The 22,680-nt window shown below is 45.3% G+C and overlaps 1 protein-coding gene across 1 annotated transcript; it reads right to left on the reverse strand.

Annotated features, from left to right (window-relative positions):
* Window positions 1-6,538: 6,538 nt before the first annotated feature.
* HHIPL2 (HHIP like 2) lies at window positions 6,539-20,248 on the reverse strand. Its single transcript, XM_089912998.1, is given in 8 exon segments — window positions 6,539-7,353; window positions 8,059-8,141; window positions 11,280-11,361; window positions 15,516-15,661; window positions 16,748-17,081; window positions 17,084-17,210; window positions 17,212-17,536; window positions 20,118-20,248. Coding segments are annotated over 8 exon segments (1,653 nt in total). The 3' UTR covers window positions 6,539-6,928.
* Between the last annotated feature and the right edge of the window lie 2,432 nt (window positions 20,249-22,680).

Consider the following 22,680-nt stretch of genomic DNA (forward strand, 5'->3'; position numbering starts at 1 on the left):
CGTGTTCGTTCGTGCTATTTTTTAAAATCGTCCTGTGTAAACACGCACCAAAATGCAAAGTGATTTCTGAAAACGTTACTTCTGGCAGGATTAAAAGTTACTCCTGAAATGCAAATCATGAGCATCCTTACTGTGCTTTAGAAGTGACCCGGAAGAGAAAATCCTGGAATGCAACAAAGAGCAGGAAAAAGAAAAGAAAAGCGGTCCTCTGCGACCCAGCGCTACCCGGACCTGCGGCCCAAGAACCGGCAAAAGGGAGGCGCGAGGCTCCACCGGCTAGTTTTCAACGCCCTGCAGACTCCCAGCACTGAGTTACAAAAGGAAAAGGGGCGGCCGGCGCTGGGAACTCGACCTCCGGCGGGGCGCGCGGGGCGCGCGGAGGCGGTGCTGCGCTTGCAGTTACGCCACGAGGCCGGCGGGCGGCGCTGTGGCCAGGCTCCAACTCTCCTGTTCCCGGCCGGCGAGTGCACCTTCCGACACTATTGCCGGGGCTCAGAGAATGGCCAGCGTGGCCTGGACTGAAGCCCGCGCTGTGATGACACGTGGCAGCCCTGGCTTCGGAGCCCAGCCTGGCTCCAAGGTCCTGCCCCCTTCGAGAGGAAGGAGGAGCGATTCATAAAAATAGTCTCGGGCGGTTTGGGAAGCCAAGTTTTGCAACCGGTTTCATTTCTCCGTTTTTTCCCTGAATTCCAGAATGTCGCGTGACAGTAGGGTCACGAGAGCCTTTTCTGAATAAATGAATTCTCTCCACCCAGGATTTCTTGATAAAGGATTGTCTGTAAAGTAGCCACTAGCCACATGTGGCCACTGAGTGCCTGAAACGTGGATATTCCGGATTGAGATGTGCTGAAAGAATAAAATACACATTGGATTTAGAAAATTTAGTACCAAAAAAAAAAGTGAACTGTCCCATTAGTAATTTTTAATTGATTACATATTGAAACGATAATACTGTAATATATTGGATTAATTAAAATAAATACATTAAATTTACCTATTTTTTTAATGTGGCTACTAGAAAAATTTTAATTACATGTGTGGCTCCCATTTGCAGCTCTCATATTTCTGTTGGATGGTGTGGGTTCAAGGAGCCAGGGTCCTGTGACCTTGAGTTCAAGGTTAATTCTTAACCAGTGCTCACACCAGGTAAACCTTTCATCTCTGGGTCTCCCAGAGCCAGTACTGTGCCTGGCAAGCAGTAAGCATGGCATTGGTTGAAATGAAATCACATATCTCCCCAACGTAATCTAAAACTCCACAAAGAACAAGAGAATGTTTTTGTTTTTGTTTTTTAACACCTTTATTGGAGTATAATTGCTTTACAATGGTGTGTTAGTTTCTGCTTTATAGCAAAGTGAATCAGCTATACATATACATATATCCCCATATCTCTTCCCTCTTGCGTCTCCCTCCCACCCTCCCTATCCCACCCCTCTAGATGGTCACAAAGCACCAGCTGATCTCCCTGTGCTATGTGGCTGCTTCCCACTAGCTATCTATTTTACATTTGGTAGTGTATATATGTCCATGCCACTCTCTCATTTCGTCCCGGCTTACCCTCCCCCTACCCCATGGTGTCCTGAAGTCCATTAAGAGAATGTATTTCTTAAAGTGGGTTAGTTTTGAGAATGATGTAACTGTAAGAATTTCTACCTTGGCTTGCAAGATTTTAGCTCTGGAAAAACACACATGCTTTTGTTGGTTATTTTGCCCTTCTATGGTCTGGATATCTGCTGCTAGGAGTGCTGGGAGACAAGTGGTCAGAGTGCCTTGAGGAAATAGGCCCCATTTATGCAGGAAAAATATACATAATTATCACATAAGGGGCATCATTTCACTGGCGCTGAATGCCTTTTTGCAAAGCCATTTCAGATCCTCAAATACCTTAATACCAAGACTCCTTACCCTGGCTTTACATAGTCAACAAGTAACAGAGTTAGTAAGAAAAAGATGCAATCCAGTCCCATCTCCCTCCAGCCATTCCCAGCCCTCATGTTTCATCCCCTTCCCCCTCCTCCTGCCGGTTTCTATAAAGAACAAGCACATGCATGTGTGCCTTTTTCTGAACCTTTCAACTCCTCAGGCTCTAAGGAAGTTGAATACATGTTGGCTGTGACCTAGTGGTTGTTTTCTCACAGTCCTACCCCTTCATGAAAGTTCACGGGCATTGCCAGCCATCTTCCAAAAAATAAAGCCACTTTGCCGGAGAGGAATACCCTGCCTCTCCCCCAGGTTCCCAGCATTTCAGGGTACCTGTTCAGTGCCCTTCTCTAGACCCGGTATCCTCCTGTTGAAAAGGTGTGTTCAGAAAGCCTTGAATTTGATGGATGTGGTCCTCTACTTTAACAGATGAATTCTGAGCACCTTCCTCTCAGGGCTCAAAACACTTTCCAGTGTTTAGGACTCTGCTCTTTCACTGCTGAGGGTGCAGGTTCAATCCCTGGTTGGGGAACTAAGATCCCACAAGCTGCCCAGCATGGCCAAATAAATAAATTCATTAAATTAAATAAAAGCATGACCAAAAAAACCCACTTCCAGGCCAGAGCCTTTTTTTTTAAATTGAAGTATAGTTGACTTACAATACTGTGTTAGTTTCAGGTGTACAGCAAAGTGATTCAGTTATATATATACATTTTTTTCAGATTGTTTTCCATTATAGGTTATTACAAGATATGGAATATAGTCGTCTGTGTTATACGTAAATCCTTGCTGCTTATCTATTTTATGTATAGCAATTTGTATCTGTTAATCCCATACTCTAATTTATCCCTCCCCACCTTCTTTTCCCTTTGGTGACCATAAGTTTGTTTTCTGTGTCTGCAATCTGTTTCTGTTTTATATATAGATTCACTTGTATTATTTTTTTAGATTCCATGTATAAGTGATATCATATAATATTTGTCTTTCTCTGCCTAACTTCACTTAGTATAATATTCTCAAGGTCCATTCACATTGCTGCAAATGGCAATATTTCATTCTTTTTTATGACTAATAGTTCATTGTGTGTATGTGTGTGTATACATACACACACATACACACACACACACACACACACATATATATATATATATATATATATAATATATATCACATCTCCTTAAACCAATTGTCTGTTGATGGGCACTTGGGTTGTTTCCATGTCTTGGTTATTGTAAATAGTGATGCTATGAATATTAGGGTGCATGTGTCTTTCCAATTAGAGTTTTCATCTTTTCTGGGTATATGCTCAGGGATGGGATTGCTGGATCATATCGTAACTCTGTTTTTAGTTTTCTAAGAAACCTCCACACTGTTATCCATAGCGGTTGCACCAATTTACATTCCCACCAACAGTGTAAGAAGGTTCCCTTTTCTCCACATCCTCTCCAGCATTTATTATTGTAGACTTTTTAATAACCAGTGTGAGGTGATACCTCATTGTAGTTTTGATTTGCAGTTCTCTAATAATTAGCGATGTTGAGCATCTTTTCATATGCCTGTTGGCCATCTGTATGTCTTCTTTGGAGAAATGTCTGTTTAGGTCTTCTTCCCATTTTTTGATTGGATTGTTTGTTTTTTTGATATTGAGTTGTGTGAACTGTTTGTATATTCTGGATATTAACCCCTTGTCAGTCACATAATTTGCAAATATTTTCTCCCATTTCATAGGTTGTCTTTTAGTTTTGTTGATGGTTTCCTTTGCTGTGCAAAAGCTTTTAAGTTAGATTAGGCCCCATTTTTTAATTTTTGCTTTTAATGCTTTTGCCTCGGGAAACTGAGCTAAGAAAATATTGCCATGACTTACGTCAGAGAATGTTTTGCCTATGTTCTCTTCTTGCAGTTTTATGATGTCATGTCTTATATTTAGGTCTTTGAACTATTTCAAGTTTATTTTTGTGTATGATGTGAGGGTGTGTTCTAATTTCATTGAGTTACATAGAGCTGTCCAGTTTTCCCAACACTTGCTGAAGAGACTGTCTTTTCTCCATTGTGTATTCTTGCCTCCTTTGTCATAGATTAATTGACCATAGGTAAGTAAATTTATTTCTGGGCTTTCTATTCCATTCCATCAATCTATATGTCTGATTTGTGCTAATACCACACTGTTTTGATTACTGCAGCTTTGTAGTATTGTCTGATGTTTGGGAGGGTTATACCTCCAGCTTTGTTCTTTTTCCTCAGGATTGCTTTGGTAATTCTGGGCCTTTTGTGGTTCCATATAAATTTTAGGATTATTTATTCTAGTTCTGAGAAAAGTGTCATGGTTATTTCGATAGCGATCACATTAAATCTGTAAATTGCTTTGGGTAGTATGGCCATTTTAACAATATTAATTCTTCCAATTCAAGAGCATGGGATATCTTTCCATTTCTTGAATCATCTTCAATTTTCTTTATCAATGTTTTAAAGTTTTCAACATATAGGTCTTTCACCTCCTTGGTTGAGTTTATTCCTAGGTTTGTTTGTTTGTTTTTAACACAATTTTAAACAGTTTGGTTTTTTTTTACTTTCTCTTTCTGATATTTCATTGTTAGTGTTAAATACAACAGATTTCTGTGAATTAATCTTGTATCCTGCTACCTTGCTGAATTCATTTATTAGTTCTAATAGTTTTTGCGTGGAGTCTTTAGGGTTCTCTATATAGAGGGCCATGTCATCTGCAAATAATGACAATTTTACCTCTTCCCTTCCAATTTGGATACATTTTATTTGTTTTTCTTGTCTGATTGCTGTGGCTAGAACTTCCAATACTATGTTAAATAGAAGTGGTGAGAGTGGGCATCCTTGTCATGTTCCTGAATTTAGCAGGAAGGCTTTCAGCTTTTCACCATTGAGTATCATGTTGGCTGTGGGTTTGTCATACATGGCTTTTGTTGAGATATGTTCCCTCTACCCACTTTGGTGAGAGTCGTTATCATGAATGGATGCTGAATTTTATCAAATGCTTTTTCTGTACCTATTGAGAAAATCATATGGTTTTGTCTTTTCTTTTGTTAGATCACATTGATTGATTTCCATACGTTGAACCATCCTTACAACTCTGGAATGAATCCAACTTGATCATGTTGTACGATCCTTCTTATGTATTGCTGGATTCAGTTTGCTAATATTTTGTTGAGGATTTTTGCATTTATATTCATGAAATAGGGCCAGACCCTATTTTTGCCACACGTCTTTGAAGAAAGATTGTACAGGAAAAAAATGAGACAGAGTGAGCTCATATATTCTTTCCAGAGGTTAGATCCAGTCTCCCTGAACTGCACCAGGATTTTCAGCCATCTTTCAACAAAATGATGCAGGGTGTAAGCCCTCCCATCTTTATATTGATATCTTCATCTGAGAAGCTAAAAGTGTAAAATATCAGGGTTGGTCAGACCCTGAAGTTCATTTCTATCCTGGAGAGTGTGTACAGAGAATGTCACCTGCCATTTCAGTAAACAAAGGGTGTTGTGGCTATAAGCCATCAGCCACTGCAGCCTCCCCTGACAGTGTACCCTGAGGAGAATTCAGGATGGAGAAAAACAGGAGACTGGCTCTAGAGAGTTAAGATGCATACCTAAGGAATAATTTCAGTGAGCCCAGACTCTTGCATCTTCCCATACATAGAAAAGCACTAAGATCTTTAACTTGAAATGTCTCTTTGTTGTGATTAGCATTAATCTTTTGATGTTGAACCACATGTTGTTTGTTTGTTGTTTGTCTGTTTGTTTTCAGCAAAAACTCCCATATATCCTGGCTCCTCCCTTACCTCTTTGGAACAGCCCCTGAGAGCTAACTGACAGGCTGCTATCCTGTGCTATAGTCCTCAGTAAGTCTGACAAATAAAGTATAATTCTCAACTTTTAGATTGTGCGATTTTTTTCAGTCAACTAGAGTGTTCATAAGAGCTACAAAGGTAGGCAAAAGTAAAGAAAAGCAAAACCATGAGACAGGGCAAAGGAAGGTAGATAAGAGATGATCTAAAAATGATCTTCAGAAAGTGATGACCAGTGTTTTGCATATTTAATAAAGAGAAAGCAAGAGGAAGAGAATCAGAGAGGCTTGGTGTATTTAGATTAGGTTAGGTTACCCTACAAATGGAGTTTGCTAAAGAAACAAAACGGAATCTACTTCTTTGGAAGTCTAAAATAACCTGTCCAGGATATGTCCAATCTCATCTAAAGCAAGGATCACGTGACCTCTAAAAGTCCTTAACAACCCGGGCATTTTTGTTTTCGTTCTGCTTAAGTCAAATTGCCTATACCGTTCTGGATGCTTTGCACAATTTGGAGAACTTCTTGAAGACAGGGGTCATTTCCTCTCTTAGCCCTTTCATTCCTCAAATACCTGGTTAAAAGCTACCAACCCTCATTGAGGCCCCTCCAGGGAGGCAAGTTCACCGGAGGTTGACAGGGGCATTGGCTCAAGTCCAGCTGAACAATTCCCTGCTCCCTGGCTGCTGTGGTCTAGGGCACATGGCTTAACCTCACCAAGCCTCACTTCCCTCACCTTCAACATAACTTATATGGCAACACATAAGAAGCAAGGTTTTGAGGTTTCAGATAATATAACATATGAACTTAGCACACAGTAGGTATGCAAAAAGTAGTCACGTTTATTATGCTATTTGCCAGGGCAAAATAGTAGGCACTGGAGGTACAGAACAGGACCTAACCTTATTCAGACCCTGATCTTTAAAGGGGGCAAAGGAGATGACCATTTTAGAGGGGCTCTCCGAGCTCAAAGAAGCTTGTCTATTGGAGCAAGTGTTGATTTACTACCTTAGGTCACAGGCATTTACAAAGCAAAACATAAACACATAGTGGAATTCCAAGCAGGTTTACAGACTAGTGCACATGAGTAGCCAGGTGCCCTGGCAACATGGGGCTTGGTCTCCCCGCAGAAGCAGACAAGGAGCATCCGTTTAGATGGAAAAATTCCCGTGGACAGGACAACCGTGCCGCCTAAATCAAGCTCTCTCCGCCGGTTCCCACCTCCACCCCTGGCTTCCCATGCATCTAAGGTCACCTTCAGCAGTAGCAGCTTCCGCGTGGCAAGGTGGTTCTCTGGGCACTCGTCCCCTGACCTGCCACCGTGACCGAAGAGGCAGAGGGACACTTCTGCCAGCTCGCCTCCACTGTGCCGACTGGCTGCCTCTGCCTCGGGGGCATCTCGGGCTCTTCTTTCTCTTTCCCTGGGGGCCTGGGGACCACGCTCTAGCTCTCTGCTTTGCACCAGACCTGGGAAACGTCTTCCCGCTGCTTGTGGGAGAAGCCGGCTTCCTGGAGGAGCCTTTCTGAGATGAGGCCCGGTCTGGACTGGAAGCTAAAGTTGCATTGGACAGTTTCCTAGCAGCTTCCTCGGACTTCTTCTTTAGCAAGTCCAAGACCATTTCTGGGAAACAAGCGTTTATTTAGGAGAAATATTAGTTCTGGAAAGTAGCTCGAAGGGAAGTGCCGCCCAGGAAGCCTATGCCCACTTGAGGGTTCTTGAATATAAATTCTTTTGAAGTTAATATGTTTAATTCCCTGGCCTTGATCTAAATAGATTACTTTTGTAATGGGATCACTCCAGAGATGCATGGCTCTAGAATAGTTCCCTTAAGATACTGTCCCTCCCCTGTAAGTCTTTCCTGACTACCCTCCCGGGAGGAAGAGGTTCTCACTCTGAGGGCCTTCTCAGTCCCCTGGGCATGCTTCTAGCCAGAACCTCAATGCTATATTTATTTCTTCATTTGCCTGCACTACATGCCCTCCTCTCCTTTGATTCTAGACTCCTACAGGTCAGGTTCACTGCTGTATCCTCAGGGATTGGCACAGGGACTGCCACAAAGTAAGTACTAAATGAATGAATGAATACTTGAACGAACAAATGAATGAAAGAATGAATGGAAGCAGGTCACAGCAGAAGGAGGTGCTGCCACCTCTCACCCTGGTACACAGAGGAGACATACAGACCACAGGTAATAGTCCTCAGCCAGAGGATAAGCCTTAGGTGAGAAAATAAGACCTGCCACCCCGGGATTGCCACTGTTTGCAGAGGGCACTGTGCCGGCACCTGGATGCCAAGGCCTGAGCCTAAAGACAGAGAGGGACTCACTAGCAAGTGGTCTGAACTGGACCCGCTTACTCTTGGTTTTCACCGGCACTGGCTTGTACTTGCGCTTGCCTGGATGTGCTCGCCTAAAAACAGAGAGAAAAAGTGAGGATACAAGACTCTGAAGATGGAACCATGAAATTCCGGTCACCAAAAGGCATACATGTGCAAGAACTGGGTTCAGCCCTCCCTTATCCATAGGGATGGGACAGATGTAACAGGAAATCTGCGATGAGCTCAGACAGAGAGGAGAGAGGACATGGACATCACAGGGACACTGTAGTGAGGCACTTCGGGGACAGTGTAGTGAGGGGGCTGGAGCATGGGCTTGGCAACAGAGATAATAGGGTACAAATCCTGGGGACCATGGGCAAGTAAACCTTGCTAAGTTTCGATTTTCGCTTCTGTAAAATAGAAAAAGTAATATCACCCATCCTCACAGGGAGACGAGGAGGATTAAATAAGAACTGTGTGCTTGGCACACCATAAGTGATTGATATATAATTTTTTAAATTATTTTTTTGTTTGTTTTTGTTTTTGGTTTTTTGTGGTACGCAGGCCTCTCACCACCATGGCCTCTCCCGTCGCGGAGCACAGGCTCCGGACGCGCAGGCTCAGCGGCCATGGCTCACGGGCCCAGCCGCTCCGCGACATGTGGGATCTTCCAGGACCGGGGCACGAACCAGTGTCCCCTGCATCAGCAGGTGGACTCTCAACCACTGCGCCACCAGGGAAGCCCTAAATTATTTTTTAAATGAGATTTTAAAAAAACGATTGGAGCAATGCTCAGCACATACAAAAGTGATTCCCTTTAAAGAAAATCTCTTCAGATACTCATGGCACGGCCCCTTAAGTAATGGCAGCCTCTCTGCCTCCTAGTATTCTGATTCTCAAACTGCTGTCCCCTGGGTGCACCTTCTGAAACAAAAGGGACTTTGCAGACTAGGAACACTCCCGGCTAGTTGGTGGTAAAGCTGAGATTCAAACCCAGCATCCAGGGTCTATGATTCTAAGGGAAGGGCAGAAGGAAAAGATGGAAGGGGAAAAGCGTACGTAAATAAACCAACTGCTCCTTAGAATGCTGGGGGTGGGGTGCATTTAGTGCAAAGACGGGCTAAAGAAGTAAGCAGAGCAGAATCTGGACCCACTGCTACAGAAGTTTGTACAATTCAAGTCGTCATTATAACTGAAGTGAATAGGTAGTGCTGAAATGATTGAGCCAGAAAGAGGAATGCGTTCCTATCCTCTGTCACCTCTTACTAGCTCTACCTCGGGCAAGTGATCAAAGGTAGCTAGGCTCAGTTACCTAATCTGTAGATTGAGGGCGTTACCCTGTCTCACTGGGATTCTGTCAGCATCAAATGTCAGCCTGCACACACAGCACCAAGCACAGTGCCTGCGACACAGAAATGACTTCATAAATGTCAACTGAGAGAAAGGTGCATGAGAAAGGGTGTCTTCAGCATGGAGCAGCCTTTACAGTTGCTTTATGATTGATCTCTCATGCCACTAGAGGTAAGCTAAATTATCCCCCAGCCAAATCAGGAAACTGTCAAAGGAAAGAAAAAGGGATTCACATAGGAAACCTGTTGATAGAAAGAGCAGAAAACTCCCCGCCCAGGCACCTTCAGCCTCTGGAAGCACTTTAAAGACCCTGGGTTTGCTTCATCCCTCAGGCACAGGAGATCTGCATGGAGTAGACCCAGCAGTGGAGACAGCCAGTCCCTAATTCACCCCTGACAACCCTGCACTCCACCAGGAGAGCCCCTGGGCACAACCTCAGGGACTGAGTCTCTTCTGGGAAGGTCTGAGAACACCAAACCCAAGCCCGGTTGCCAAGGGGAGCTGTGCTGGGCTGGGCTTCTGAGCCCTCACCAGCAGCAAATGTACTCTGAACACCACCCCGGATATGGTAAGAGACGCCTCACAGGGAAGTCTTCGTCTGCAGGTCTACCTTCAAGCTGATTCATGGGGAGACTTTCTGGCTTTGGGTAAGAATCCTGAGATAAATCCCGCACACTGCCCAGAGCTCTCAGGATGGATACACTGCATCACTCTCCCAGGGACAGATACGGACACACCTTCAGCAACCTCACAAATGGGAGGCTGTAGTACGGCTTTTGCCTGATGAGTTGAAGGTTGGTTAGTCTCTGAGAAAGGTGGGCAGAGAAGCAGAGTTAAACATCATAGAGTCTACCAAGTGAATAAATACTCTCACTGAATTCCAGGAAGGATCAGGTGGAGACACTGAGAAACCTGACAGTTTTAGATACAGCTCCCAGGGATTGGTCCCAGGACCTCACAGATACCAAAACCCACTGATGCTCAAGTCCCTTATGTAATATGGTATGGCGTTCAGCCTATAACCTACGCATTCTCCATATGCTTTAAATCATCTCTAGATTACTTATGATACCTAACACAATGTAAATGCTATGTAAATAATTGTAAATAAATATAACTGCTATGTAATTAGCTGTAAATATTACATAAATAGTTGCCAGGGTATGGCAAGTTCAAGTTTTGCTTTCTGTAATTTTCTGGAATTTTTAAAAATATTTTTGATCCACAGTTGGTTGAATCCACAGACGTGGAATCCATGGATACGGAGGGCCAACTGTATGTGCCAAAGACCAACCCATGGGATAGGGTGGCAATATCTACTCAGGTGGGCAGGGGTGTACACCCACTGTCAGATGATACCAGACAGAAGTTTCCAGAAGCATATTTAAAAAAAAAAAAAAAACAAGACAGGAGCCACAGGTCTGGACTAGTCATCCTAGAAAGGCTGAAGATCCTCATTTCCAACCACAAAGAGACCATTTCCCAAATATTCCATAATTCCTACAGAGGCATTGTCCTACACATTTGTCTGCCCAATCTGCTTTTTTTTGTTTTAATGCATTTATTTGGTTACGCCGGGTCTTAGTTGTGGCACGTGGGCTCCTTAGTTGAAGCTCACTGGCTCCTTAGTTGCAGCGTGCATGTGGCATCTAGTTCCCTGACCAGGGATCGAACTCGGCCCCCCTGCATTGGGAGCTCAGAGTGTTAACCACTGCGCCACCAGGGAAGTCCCAGACCAGTCTGCTTTGCATCTAAAAGAAAGATACGCTCCGTTGATCATATCTGGTAATTCTTGGGGAGTGAGGACTGTTTTTCTGACCTGCCATGGCGATAAAGACAAGCTCCAATCACCTGAGAAGAAAAGGTAACCCAAGTCCCACCTCGATGGGTCAACAAATTTGTAAATGGATCCATGCGGTGTGTAGGCGCTCGGGTAAGAGGTGGCCAGGAAGTAGAGCTCCCCTGATAAAACAGGAAAAGGCTATCAAGGACAGGACACAAGGCCGGGCCAAGACAGCTGAACACACAGAAAATCATCACCAGGGGTTGTGGCCCTGAAATGCGTGAGCCCCAGGAAGGGGTCCCTGAAATCCTGACTGACAGTGAGGCCTCAAGGTCTGTGAGCTCCCCAAGGAGAAAGTCCATCTCAGCCCCCCAGACCGGCTTGGGGTGTCCCCCAGCAGAGGCACGTTTCTGTTCATGTTCCCTGAGCCAAAGGGCTTCTCATCTCATTTATCACCTCTTTGCTTTCAGAAACTTCACCTCAGTGAGCCTCCATCTCCCTCCCCAGTTCTCCACTACTGATAAGGAGTCTCCGTAAAGCCCAGAGATAGGCAAGCCACAGGCTGAGGACCACTTATTAGATACTTTATATTCTATTACCCCTTCCTTACTGTGTTAGTCCCCCTTCCCCCATCTCACCGTGTCCTCCAGCTCCACCTTCTTCAGTCTTGGGTTCCTTATTTCCTGTGACACCCTCCACTCCTCGGCACCCCCATGGTCTTCTCCACACCCCACAGAAATCACCTCCACCCACTGTCTTCCTCATCTCTTTTACCAGGGACCCCTTTTTCCTCCCATTTCCTCATGTTTGAACTCCAGAAAACACTGCTCCCTTCTCATGGTAAGTACCTCATTCCACCTCGTTTCACGGTTCCCTGTGAGGGACAGTGCAGGGTTTATGAGCCCAACTTTGGGTAGATAAAACTGAGTTTGAAATCTGATAACACCCATTACCATCTGTGTTGTCTTGGGCAGCCTCTCCACCTGGGTAACGCTCGTGTTATTTATTCACTTGTAAAAGGGAGATAAGAATACCCTCCCTGATTATTAGGTATTAAATGAGAAAGTGTTCAGTCATCGGCAGTTCCTCTTACTTCCTTATGTCTCTGTTCCCTAAAGCCTGGCACCGTGACAGTTTTGTGAGCCTGACACAACTTTTATGCTATCGCACTGGGTTTAATGCACTTGCTGTTGTGTGCTTTACACAAGCTCTCTCTCAAGCTTATGGAAGGAAACGTCTTAATAAGGTAAAAATTGGAAAAGCCTAGAGCTTTAGACAGCTCTGAGCTAGTTAAACAATCTTCTTCCTTGAATTCGTGGAGAGCAGTGACTAATGTTTGCCTCAGGCCGAGTGTGAGACTGATGTTCTTTGCAGAGGTAACGCACACAAGGTAACAACTGAATAATAGACTTTGGTTTTGTGTATTGACAAACTGTATTTATAATCTTCCCCTTGTAAGGGGGTCTGAGGACTTAGGACAAACCCTTCCCTAGAGCCAGTTTGCCCCTCTGATTAGAAACCCCAGGTACCATCCAAGGTGATGCTGACATTAGATAAATGAGGTGTCTACCAACTGTCTTCATGTGCACAGGTCACCCTCGGGCGAGGGTCCCTCCAAACCATGCAAACAATTTCTGGTCTAAAAGGAGAATTGGAAACCCTGCATTGCTGCATATTCCCTACACATGACTACAGTTGGTGTAAATTCTATATTCCAAACATGCCATAGATTTGGACATGCATGTATTTTCAGGGGAAGACAATGCTAGAAGTGAATTTCATCTGTAGGGTCTGACATTTTTTAAAAATGTATTTTAGGGCAAAAAAACACACCAAAAAACTATAACAGGCCACGTAAAGCAAAATGCATGCAATGTGAATTTACTGCAAGCTTTGTGACCTCAGCCAGTCCTCCTGAGGATGTGCTTCAGTGACTGACATTCAGAAATCCAACCCATCAGAACTCAGCCACGGGTAGCCCCACACCCGCCACTCACTCATTTATTTACTCACTCGTTTATTTGTGCCAGCTGTTGGTTAGAAGAGCTCAGGAAATAAACTGTAGCAACAGTGAAGGCAGAGCTCTGGTGCAACTAAAATGTGGCTTATCTCAAGCTGGTGACTAATAGTAAAATAATGAAATAATACTGAGTTCTAAACAGGTCAATAATGGGAAAGACTATAACACATGCAGAAAATCTGAATCACTCTTTGCAAAAACACAAAAGCAAGCAACTCTGGAAGAAAATAACTTGCCTCGGGGACAGCCTCCCTGGCTTTAGGGCTGCCCTTGGGCAAAGTCTGGCTTGGGAACACTTTGGCAAGTCCACTCCATCCAATTCAGCCAAGGACACTTAGTTTTGTCTGCCAGATGTACTTGAGTGGTATTCAAAAACTGCCTTGTTTTCTCCTGCGAGAAGTCTACCAGCTCAACAAACCAAACCTCCAAAACCTGGGTATTCTGTGGCATCCTGAAAAGGAGCAAGCCACAGAATGTGGCAGCCCAGGGTCCCCAGGCAGGCGGCCTCCAAGGGTCTCCAGCCTCGGGGGCTCCAGCTTCCTTTGGGCACCAGCAGGAGAGAGGGCCCCACCATGGCCTGTGGCTTTCACATCATCTACTTTCCACTGAGCATCACAGGCCAGCCTGTGGTTTCTCTGCTTTTTAGTATGTTTGGACTTCCAATTTGGAACTCACAAAGACTTTTCTCTATTAAGAACGCTTAAATTTTCCAAAATATCCTCTCCTACAAAATATTCATCCTGGGCTTCCCTGGTGGCGCAGTGGTTGAGAGTCCGCTTGCAGATGCAGGGGACACGGGTTTGAGCCCCGGTCTGTAAGGATCCCACATGCCGTGGAGCGGCTGGGCCTGTGAGCCACGGCCGCTGGGCCTGCGCGTCCGGAGCCTGTGCTCCGCGACGGAAGAGGCCACAACGGTGAGAGGCCAGCGTACCGCAAAAACAAAACGAAACAAAACAAAACAATATTCATCCTGAACTATCTATTCATAAGCTAGCTGAGAGGAAACGGTGCAGCTGCTGACTGGTTTTCTTTATGTCCCACTCAAGTGAAGCTCCTATACAGCCCCCAGTGGCTCAGAGTGGAAAGTGGGAAACCATCAAGGCTTTGGTTTACACTTGTAGAGTCCTGTGTCTCGAAGGGACCCCTAAGAGATCATTTTATTCTCTTCCTTGCCTCCAAGCATGGCTACGTGCAGTGCCAAATACCGGAAGGATCACAGGCCTTGTTGCCACTTACATAAACAAAATAAAAATTTAACTTTCAAATTGACACATAACTTATGTAAAGCTGAAATTAAAACCTCATTTTCTGATTTCAAAATTTGAGGATATTTATTAAAGCTGAGTCTCTCTCTCTCTCCCTCCCTCCCCCCCGCTCTTATGTGCACGCATGCCTTGCTTTGCTGATGCCCTTAACATATGCCTAATCTCTCTAGTGAGTAGCCTCCTACCTAGCTGTCTACCCTTTTCTCAGATCTCTCAGGAAAGAAATTCTCCCTTGTTCATTCACAGAAGTTGCCTCACAAACTGTTGGCAGCGTCAGGAAGAGCCCAGCCCAGCCGGTGGATCATCAGAGGTACCTTCTCTCAGGCAACACCAGCAGGATAAACACCCACTGCCTGCCCCACTGTTGGCCCTGTCCACATTTGTATAATTGCAGATTAGAAAAAAATCAGGAAGGAAGGAGTACATGCACCTCCTTCATAGTCAAAGAATTGAAAAGACTACAGTGTAGACCTTGGCCTGCCCTGCACAGTGAGCTGTGTAGTTCAACAAAGAAGGAGTAAGTCGGCATAGTCACTCTGTTTCCTCATTGGTGAAATAAACGTAACAGTTACATCATGGGGGTGTTGTGATTACTAAACAAGCTTTGAAAATGTAAAGTGCTTAGAACAGTATCCAGTACATCATGAAAGGTGACCGGGCTTCCCTGGTGGCGCAGTGGTTGAGAGTCCGCCCGCCGATGCAGCGTACACGGGTTCGCGCCCCGGTCCGGGAAGATCCCACATGCCGCGGAGCGGCTGGGCCCGTGAGCCATGGCCGCCGAGCCTGCGCGTCCGGAGCCTGTGCTCCGCAACGAGAGAGGCCACAGCAGGGAGAGGCCCGTGTCCCGCAAAAAAAAAAAAAAAAAAAAAGTGACTAGATTACAGTGAAAATAGAAAAAGTGGTAGTTGCTTTTTCAATAACAATAATAAGAGTAATAATAACAATCGCAATAATAATGATTATTATGGTAATAAATGTTCAGTTCACAATGCCTGTGATTATCTAAGTTCCAGTAAGCAGAAATAGAATAAGCTTGTACATTTGTTACCTGCTTCGTCTTCAGCAAAGGAGATGAGAAATTTGCTGTATGTGCTGATCAACCCTGGGAAGGCACAGGACTCAGTGTTGCCCAGGCAAATGTCCTTTTTCTCCCATTTCTTGGTTTTTCTATCTTCCTGCAAAGCCATAAGTCGACTAGATGAAAAGCAAAACCTTATATTTTAGGAATCCATATTTCCACCCTGCAGGATATTTTTTCCTCCTAGGATCAAGGAATCCTTGACTACCAGGAGTGAGTCTCCCATAGGAGACCAATAACTAGCCTCCCTCAGGAATCAAAAAAGCTGCTGCAGAAATATTTCAGTCACCCACTTGCCCTAGATGGGGAAGTTCACTTGCTATTATAAGAGGAGCTTGGTGCCCTGTGAAGGTTGCACCACTACAAAAGACTAATCTAATTTTTATTAACTGGTTGGTTGCTCAACACCTCTAAGCCTCTATAAAATCTATCAATCTATAAAATGGGGGATGGTAAGAGAATTTACCATAGGCAAGCATTGTGAATGTTGAATAAGATAATATATATAAATATCTCACTAAGTGTCTGGCATATAGTGAGGGCTCAAAACCAGTAGCTGGGGCTCAGCCTTACTCTCCGCTCTACAGGAACTCTCAGTCCCTTCCTTCGGGCAGCCACACAGGGGTCAGTCTATCGCTTCTTCATGCTCTTTTCAATCCCCTAACCTGTCTATATGGGAAGAGAGAGACAAGGCAGAAAGGAGAAGGAAAGAAGGCAGCATGGTAGAGTGAAAGAGCAGGAGTGTGGGGTCAGAACTGAGCCGTTCATCTGACCAGACATCAGTAACTTAACGGCCTTGCGTCACGGCTTCCTGCAAGGATGAGAATTCCCGTGTTCATGGTAAAGGGCCTGGTATCTAATGATCACGCAATAATCAGAGGCTACTATTACATTTAATATGCTGATATTATCTAAAATCATTTCTCAAACCCTTACGGCTGCCGGCCTTTGCTTACCCTCTGTAAACTCAAGCAAGCATGGTTCCAGGTATAACTGTAAGGTGGGTGGCTGTAGCCATGAAGAAGCCATGGACTCAAGAAGCTAACTTGGGTTAACCTCAGTAATCAACAATGACTCCTTTATCATCATTATAAGCTAGTAGCTCTAAACCCAGGAAAGCTCCCCCATATCATCTCAGAGGACTGATGGGCAACATTTTGAAACACAGTACACAGCTGCAGATTCTCGTGGGTATGCCTCACCTCTCCGATTTGGGATCAGCTTTGCTGGGATCTGCCCGAGAAAGCTTCATCTCACTAATCCGGATCTTTTCGACCCTCTTCTTGCCCAGACATGAATAATAAATATAGAACTTGCGGTTGCGGTGGAATTGGGGATGAAAAGCCAACCCCAGGAAGCCTCTCTCATCCCCCATCCAGGGAGTGATCAGCACGATGCTCTTGAGGTCCAGGAAGGGTTGCTCCAGGCGACTCCCATCAGGCAGATAGACCCCCACCTGCTCGGCCACGAAGAGGCGACGGGTGCCGTCCCCAGCGTGGACCATGGAGACCGGGTTCCTCAGCCCGCTGGCCACAGGCAGCCCCGAGGGTCCTGGGCCACCACCCCCAGGTTGCGGTTGAGATGGTCACTCCTCAGGACGTTAGGGAAGCAGTGGTCCTTGTCGGGAAGGTTGAGGAGCTATTAGAAGCGCGGGCCATCCTTTTCATGGGGATTCCTGGAGGCGGCGGTCATTGGTGACCAGGGAGACTGCGGAGCGGCAGTTAGAGTGGAATGCAGAGCAGTAGTCAGAGCAGAGGTCGGGAAGGTTCCGGAGGGGCGTCCGCGGGTTCTCAGCATCATAGCGGTGGGCTGCGCAGGGCGAGCACTCCTGGAAAAGAAGAGGCAGCTCAGCCCCAGCGGGCAGACGGACCACGGTGGAGCTGGAACCAGTTTTTGAGCAAACAGTGGGAAAAAAGATCTGGGAAAGAACCAGGATTCTGGAGCTCCTGTTACCAGCTACCGGTAAAGTTCCTCTCTGGGACCCAAATTTTCTACCCAGTTAATGCTTCTGGAAAGCAGAAAGGAAAAAAAAAAAAAAAGCCTCATATTCATTACACCATCTCTAGCATTTTAAGTTCATTCTTGACATATAGTTTTATTAAACGATAAATTTTTTCTAAAAAAGAGAGAGTACCAAATGTCTCCATCTTTCCCTTTATCCTAAATGCTGTGTCTGTAAGATTTAATTTCTTTCTGCACATCTGAAGCAATGTGGCGAGGGTTTTACATTTGTTGAATCTCAGTGTTGGATCCATAGTGTTAATAACTTAATTTTCTGTGCTTTTCCATATGTTCAAAATATTGTATAATTTAAAAGTAAAATGATCAAAGTGAACACGCTACATCATTCCCAGGGATTAGGCATCTAGCAATTTCTTCCCTTATTTATTAAAAATATTGAAGTGTTTAATATACACAAAACACCATGCTGGGAGCCACACAAATTTAAATGGTGGCTATGGGGCCATATGACTGCTCTTTACAAACATACAAGGACTGTGAACCAAAGGAATATGTGCTACTCGGGCCTCCCTAAACTATAGCGTTTTCTAGGAGGAAAATAGAATATTGTGGGCAGACAACCAACTCTCAATAGTGACGAAAGGCAGAGGCAAGTGAGATGAGGAAAGTAAGAAAGACCAATTTAAAGGGGGTAGTTTGGGGCTGTGGAGTAGGGCAGGGTCCTCTGGCCCAGAACCCGCTTCTGATCACTGATGCCTCCCCCAGGGCCGTCTCATTCACGTCTGTTCTCTCATCACTTTAACAGAGGGACCAGCAGCGTTTCTCAGATACGTTGAGTTCCCCATTCTTTCTTATTCCAGCCCTGATTGCAGACTGCAGAGCGACTTGTTGGTTATCAGAAAGAGCAGAAGAGTGAGCCCAGAGACTCACAGCATCTCTCCCTGGGCTGTTGTCTGCTTCTATTCAGGATACGTGTCAGAGCTGCTGACAAGAAGCCATGTGAACCGCTCTGAGTCCCTGGCTGAGCTGTCCACCCCTGGGGAGTAGAAAGAAGAGAGATGGAAGACAGAAACAAGGATGAAATACCCAGGAGCAAAGGAGGCTCTGGACGTATAATCACTACCATGGCACATTCTTATGCAGCAATTTAGAGCCTGCACAGTTGCCTTTTACTCAATCAGCTCAGTAACTATCATTTCTCTGTCTTAGAAAATGAAGGCCCGGGCTTCCCCGGTGGCACCGTGGTTGAGAGTCCGCCTGCCGATGCAGGGGACACGGGTTCGTGCCCCGGTCCGGGAAGATCCCACATGCTGCAGAGCGGCTGGGCCCGTGAGCCATGGCCGCTGAGCCTGCGCGTCCGGAGCCTGTGCTCCGCAACGGGAGAGGCCGCAACAGTGAGAGACCTGCGTACCGCAAAAAAAAAAAAAAAAAAAGAAAATGAAGGCCCAGGAAGAGTCTCTATTGTGTGCCAAGCACTGTCCTCTGCACGGCGGCTATGACAGTGAGCAAGGTGTACAAAGCCTCTGTTCTAATGGGCCTTACGCTTGCCCCAGGTCAGAGAACCATTGAGTGGATGGGCGAGGGCTGTTGTGACTCTACTTTGGCGTGGTGTGATCCAAAGGGCACGAGACTTGGAGCCTGAGCCTCCGGATTTGTGCCCCGACACTGTTTGACCTTCAGTAAGTCCTTTAAAACTCCTGATTCCTCATCAGTAAAATGGGGGTCCTAGTAGCTGCCTACAGGATCATTGCTGGGAACACACCGCGCGTGGGGGGGAAGAAAGAGGGAGAATAAGGTTGTGAATTTTAATAGACACTTGTAGCTTATTCTTTTTTGTTTCATTTTTGGTTTTGTTTTTAATTTTATTGAAGTATAGTTGGTTTACAGTGTTGTGTTAATTTCTGCTGTACAGCAAAGTGATTCAGTTATACATATATATATTCTTTTTCGCATTCTTTCCCATTATAGACATGTGTAGGTTATTCTTATTCCTCAAATTCTTAAAACTGGAGAGCTGTTGAATTTGGCTTTCTGAAACCTCACCCAAAAGGGAAGGGGGAGGCAGGAGAGAGGGAGGGAAGAGACATTTTTATCAGGGGAATATCTCAGAAATTAAGAGTCTCAGTGTTGCTCATAAGAGCCCAGCTTCTGCCCAGATGGTTTTCCCAGAGTTAATTCTCCAGGAAACAGCCAAGGGGTGGAACCCGAGGTAAGAGAGGACAGCCCGGAGCGATGCCTCACAGGTGGCTGGCTTCTGTGCCAGCCTCTGCTATGTTCCCTTCACTGGGAGTTGGGGTGGCCCGTTGGCTCTGGAATCACAGCAGGAGAGCCAAGTAATTGTGCTGACATGCCCAGGCGGGTCTCAGATCAAAGGTCTGCCTGGATTTGCTGTGTCTCACCCCCAGCACATCATGAGAACAATCCTCCTCACAGCAACCTCTTTCACCTGCTCTCCCCTGTACCCCTGAAGCCCTCTTCCCACAAAGTCAGTGTGTGCAGTCTGCATCCAGCGTGGGTTCGGGCTGAGACCTACTGAGGTGATGTCTGCCAAGCATGTGGGTTTTGGCTACTGGAGAGCCAGGAGAAGCAGAACCTCTGAGTCATTGCCACTCAGCAGCTTGAAGCTCTCCTAGGCCAGGTCTGGAAAGCTGGGGAGAGCCCCCACCATCACACCAGAGACCCCCTGGCACAAATGACCCGGACGAGGGCTGCATCCCCACGGATGCCACCACTTCCCCCATGCGCTCTGTGAGCACCACAGGTGTGTGCTATACTCAGCTCTCAGAGCCCTGCAGGGAGGACCCAGACCACGGCTGCCCGGACAGCTCCATGAAGAATACCAATCGCATTCTTCTGGGGCCTGAGAAAGCATCAGGGCCCGCAGAACCCCAGAGGGAGAGCTTTGGGAAACCTGTGGAAACCAAACTCCGCCTCAGTGTGTCTGTGCAGAGCCCAAAGCCCCAGGTGGAGGCAGCTGGCAGGTGAGCAAGCTTCTAAAGGGCTTTTAAAATACAAACGTTTTTGTAACTAAGAGAAAAGTCAAGGGGAGGGAGTACTTAGAATGATCCCTGGGGTACTGTTCAACATCATACCTCGTTAAATGTTGCTTTTTAAAACATAATACAGCATCAGTAATTCATTGGTGGCTGTGCTGATTCCACGGGGTTATTTTCTCGAAGTTCAGATAATGTCATTGCTCTGGAAGCCTTGGGCGGGAGGAGCTACACTTGGACCAACTTCCGCCAGTGAATCTACAGCCCTGAGGCCTCAGAAATGGGAGGTGACCATTTACCCTGTGACGTGTAAGAATGAGTGCATTCTCTTGTTCCGTGTAGGACCTGAGAGTACTTTTTGATTGTACTAACGTTTGTCTCAGTTTTCCTTTGCCATGAAAAAAAAATTGAGTCCAAAGGAATGCCTCCTTTTTGGAAAATAATTTTAAATGATTCTGTTTACAGAATTAGAACTCAGCATTAAAAAAATTAACTTGGACATATGAAAACACAAATCTTCCTACCTACCCAGGACATGTAAATCAGATCTTATTGCTTTGGGCAGAGTGATTACAAAATTAGCAGGGAGAGACTGGCTTGCAGGTCCCATCAGATGTAATGACAGCATGAATTTCTCATTATTAAAATATGTAATATTTCAGATGGGACTACATAATATTTTAGATATAATACCATAATACATGTGGTTATGTAATAATTATGCAGTAATTAATTTTATCATAGATGTCTCAATGTCAGTTCAGTAGGTTTGTATGAGCATGTGCAAAGCATTAGGCTGGAAGAGGAATGTTGAACAGAAAACTGATGCACAAAACAAACTTTTTCAAGAAATTTATGCTCTGAGAAGAAAAGTTAAAATAAATTTCGAAATAATACAAGGCAGATTATATTAAGATAATAAGGAAGGAGCAAACTGCCAGTGGATTCCAAGGAGGGAGAGATGACATCAGGCTGGAGGGGACAAAGAAAAAAGTCTTAATGAAGGTTGATCAGGGTATTGAGATAAGGTACAGATGGGGAAGAACGGAGGACAAATTTTGACTGTGAGGTGAGCTTAGGAGATAAACCTGGAACCACCAGCTGGGCCAAGACCGAGTATCTGAAATCACTTTAGCTCTCACTTTTGAAGCAGGCATGATATTTTCTTTAAAAATTATTGTATTAATTTGCTAGGGCTGCCGTAACAAAGTACCACAAACTGCGAGGCTTCAATAACAGACATTTATTGTCTCACAGTTCTGGAGGCCGGAAGTCTGAGATCACGGTGTCGGCAGGGTGGGTTCCTTCTGAGGGCCAGGAGGGAGAATCTGGCCCCCGTCCCTCCCCTAGCTTTTCAGGGTTTACCAGCAATGTTTTGCATTCCTTAGCTTGTAGAAACATCACCCCAATATCTGTCGTTGTGTTCATACAACTTTCTCCCTGTGTGCAGGTCTGTGTCCAAATTTCCCCTTTTATAAAGACATCAGTCAGATTAGCACTCACTTTAATGGTCTTATTTTAACTTGATTAACTCTATAAAGATCCAATCTCCAAATAAAGTCACATTCTGAGGTACTGGGGGTTAGGATTTCAATGCGTCTTTTTGGGGACACACAATTCATCCCATAGCAGTTACACACACACACGTTGTTTCCTATGGCAAGTGCCTTTTTTTTTTTTTTTAAATAAATCTATTTATTTATTTTTGGCTGCGTTGGGTCTTCGTTGCTGCACGTGGGCTTTCTCTAGTTGCGGCGAGCGGGGGCTACTCTTCATTGCGGTGCGCGGGCTTCTCATTGCGGTGGCTTCTCTTGTTGCAGAGCACGGGCTCTAGGCACACGGGCTTCAGTAGTTGTGGCATGCGGGCTCAGTAGTTGTGGCTCGTGGGCTCTAGAGCACAGGCTCAGTAGTTGTGGCTTATGGGCTCTAGGACGCACGGACTTCAGTAGTTGTGGCGCACGGGCTTAGCTGCTCTGCGGCATGCGGGATCTTCCCCGGCCAGGGTTCGAACCTGTGTCCCCTGCATTGGTAGGCGGATTCTTAACCACTGCGCCACCAGGGAAGCCCAACAAGTGCCTTTTAAAAACGATATTGTGAGGTTAAGGTCTGGTGTTTATCCTAGAATCAGGTCATGGAATAAAATAGAGAAAATATAAAAAGAAATGCTCCAGCTCAGTAGC

The sequence above is a fragment of the Delphinapterus leucas genome, chromosome 1 (assembly GCF_059928025.1).
Source record: "Delphinapterus leucas isolate spDelLeu-1000000601 "Yukka" chromosome 1, BTC_Dleu_Yukka2, whole genome shotgun sequence".
Classification (NCBI taxonomy): Eukaryota; Metazoa; Chordata; class Mammalia; order Artiodactyla; family Monodontidae; genus Delphinapterus; species Delphinapterus leucas.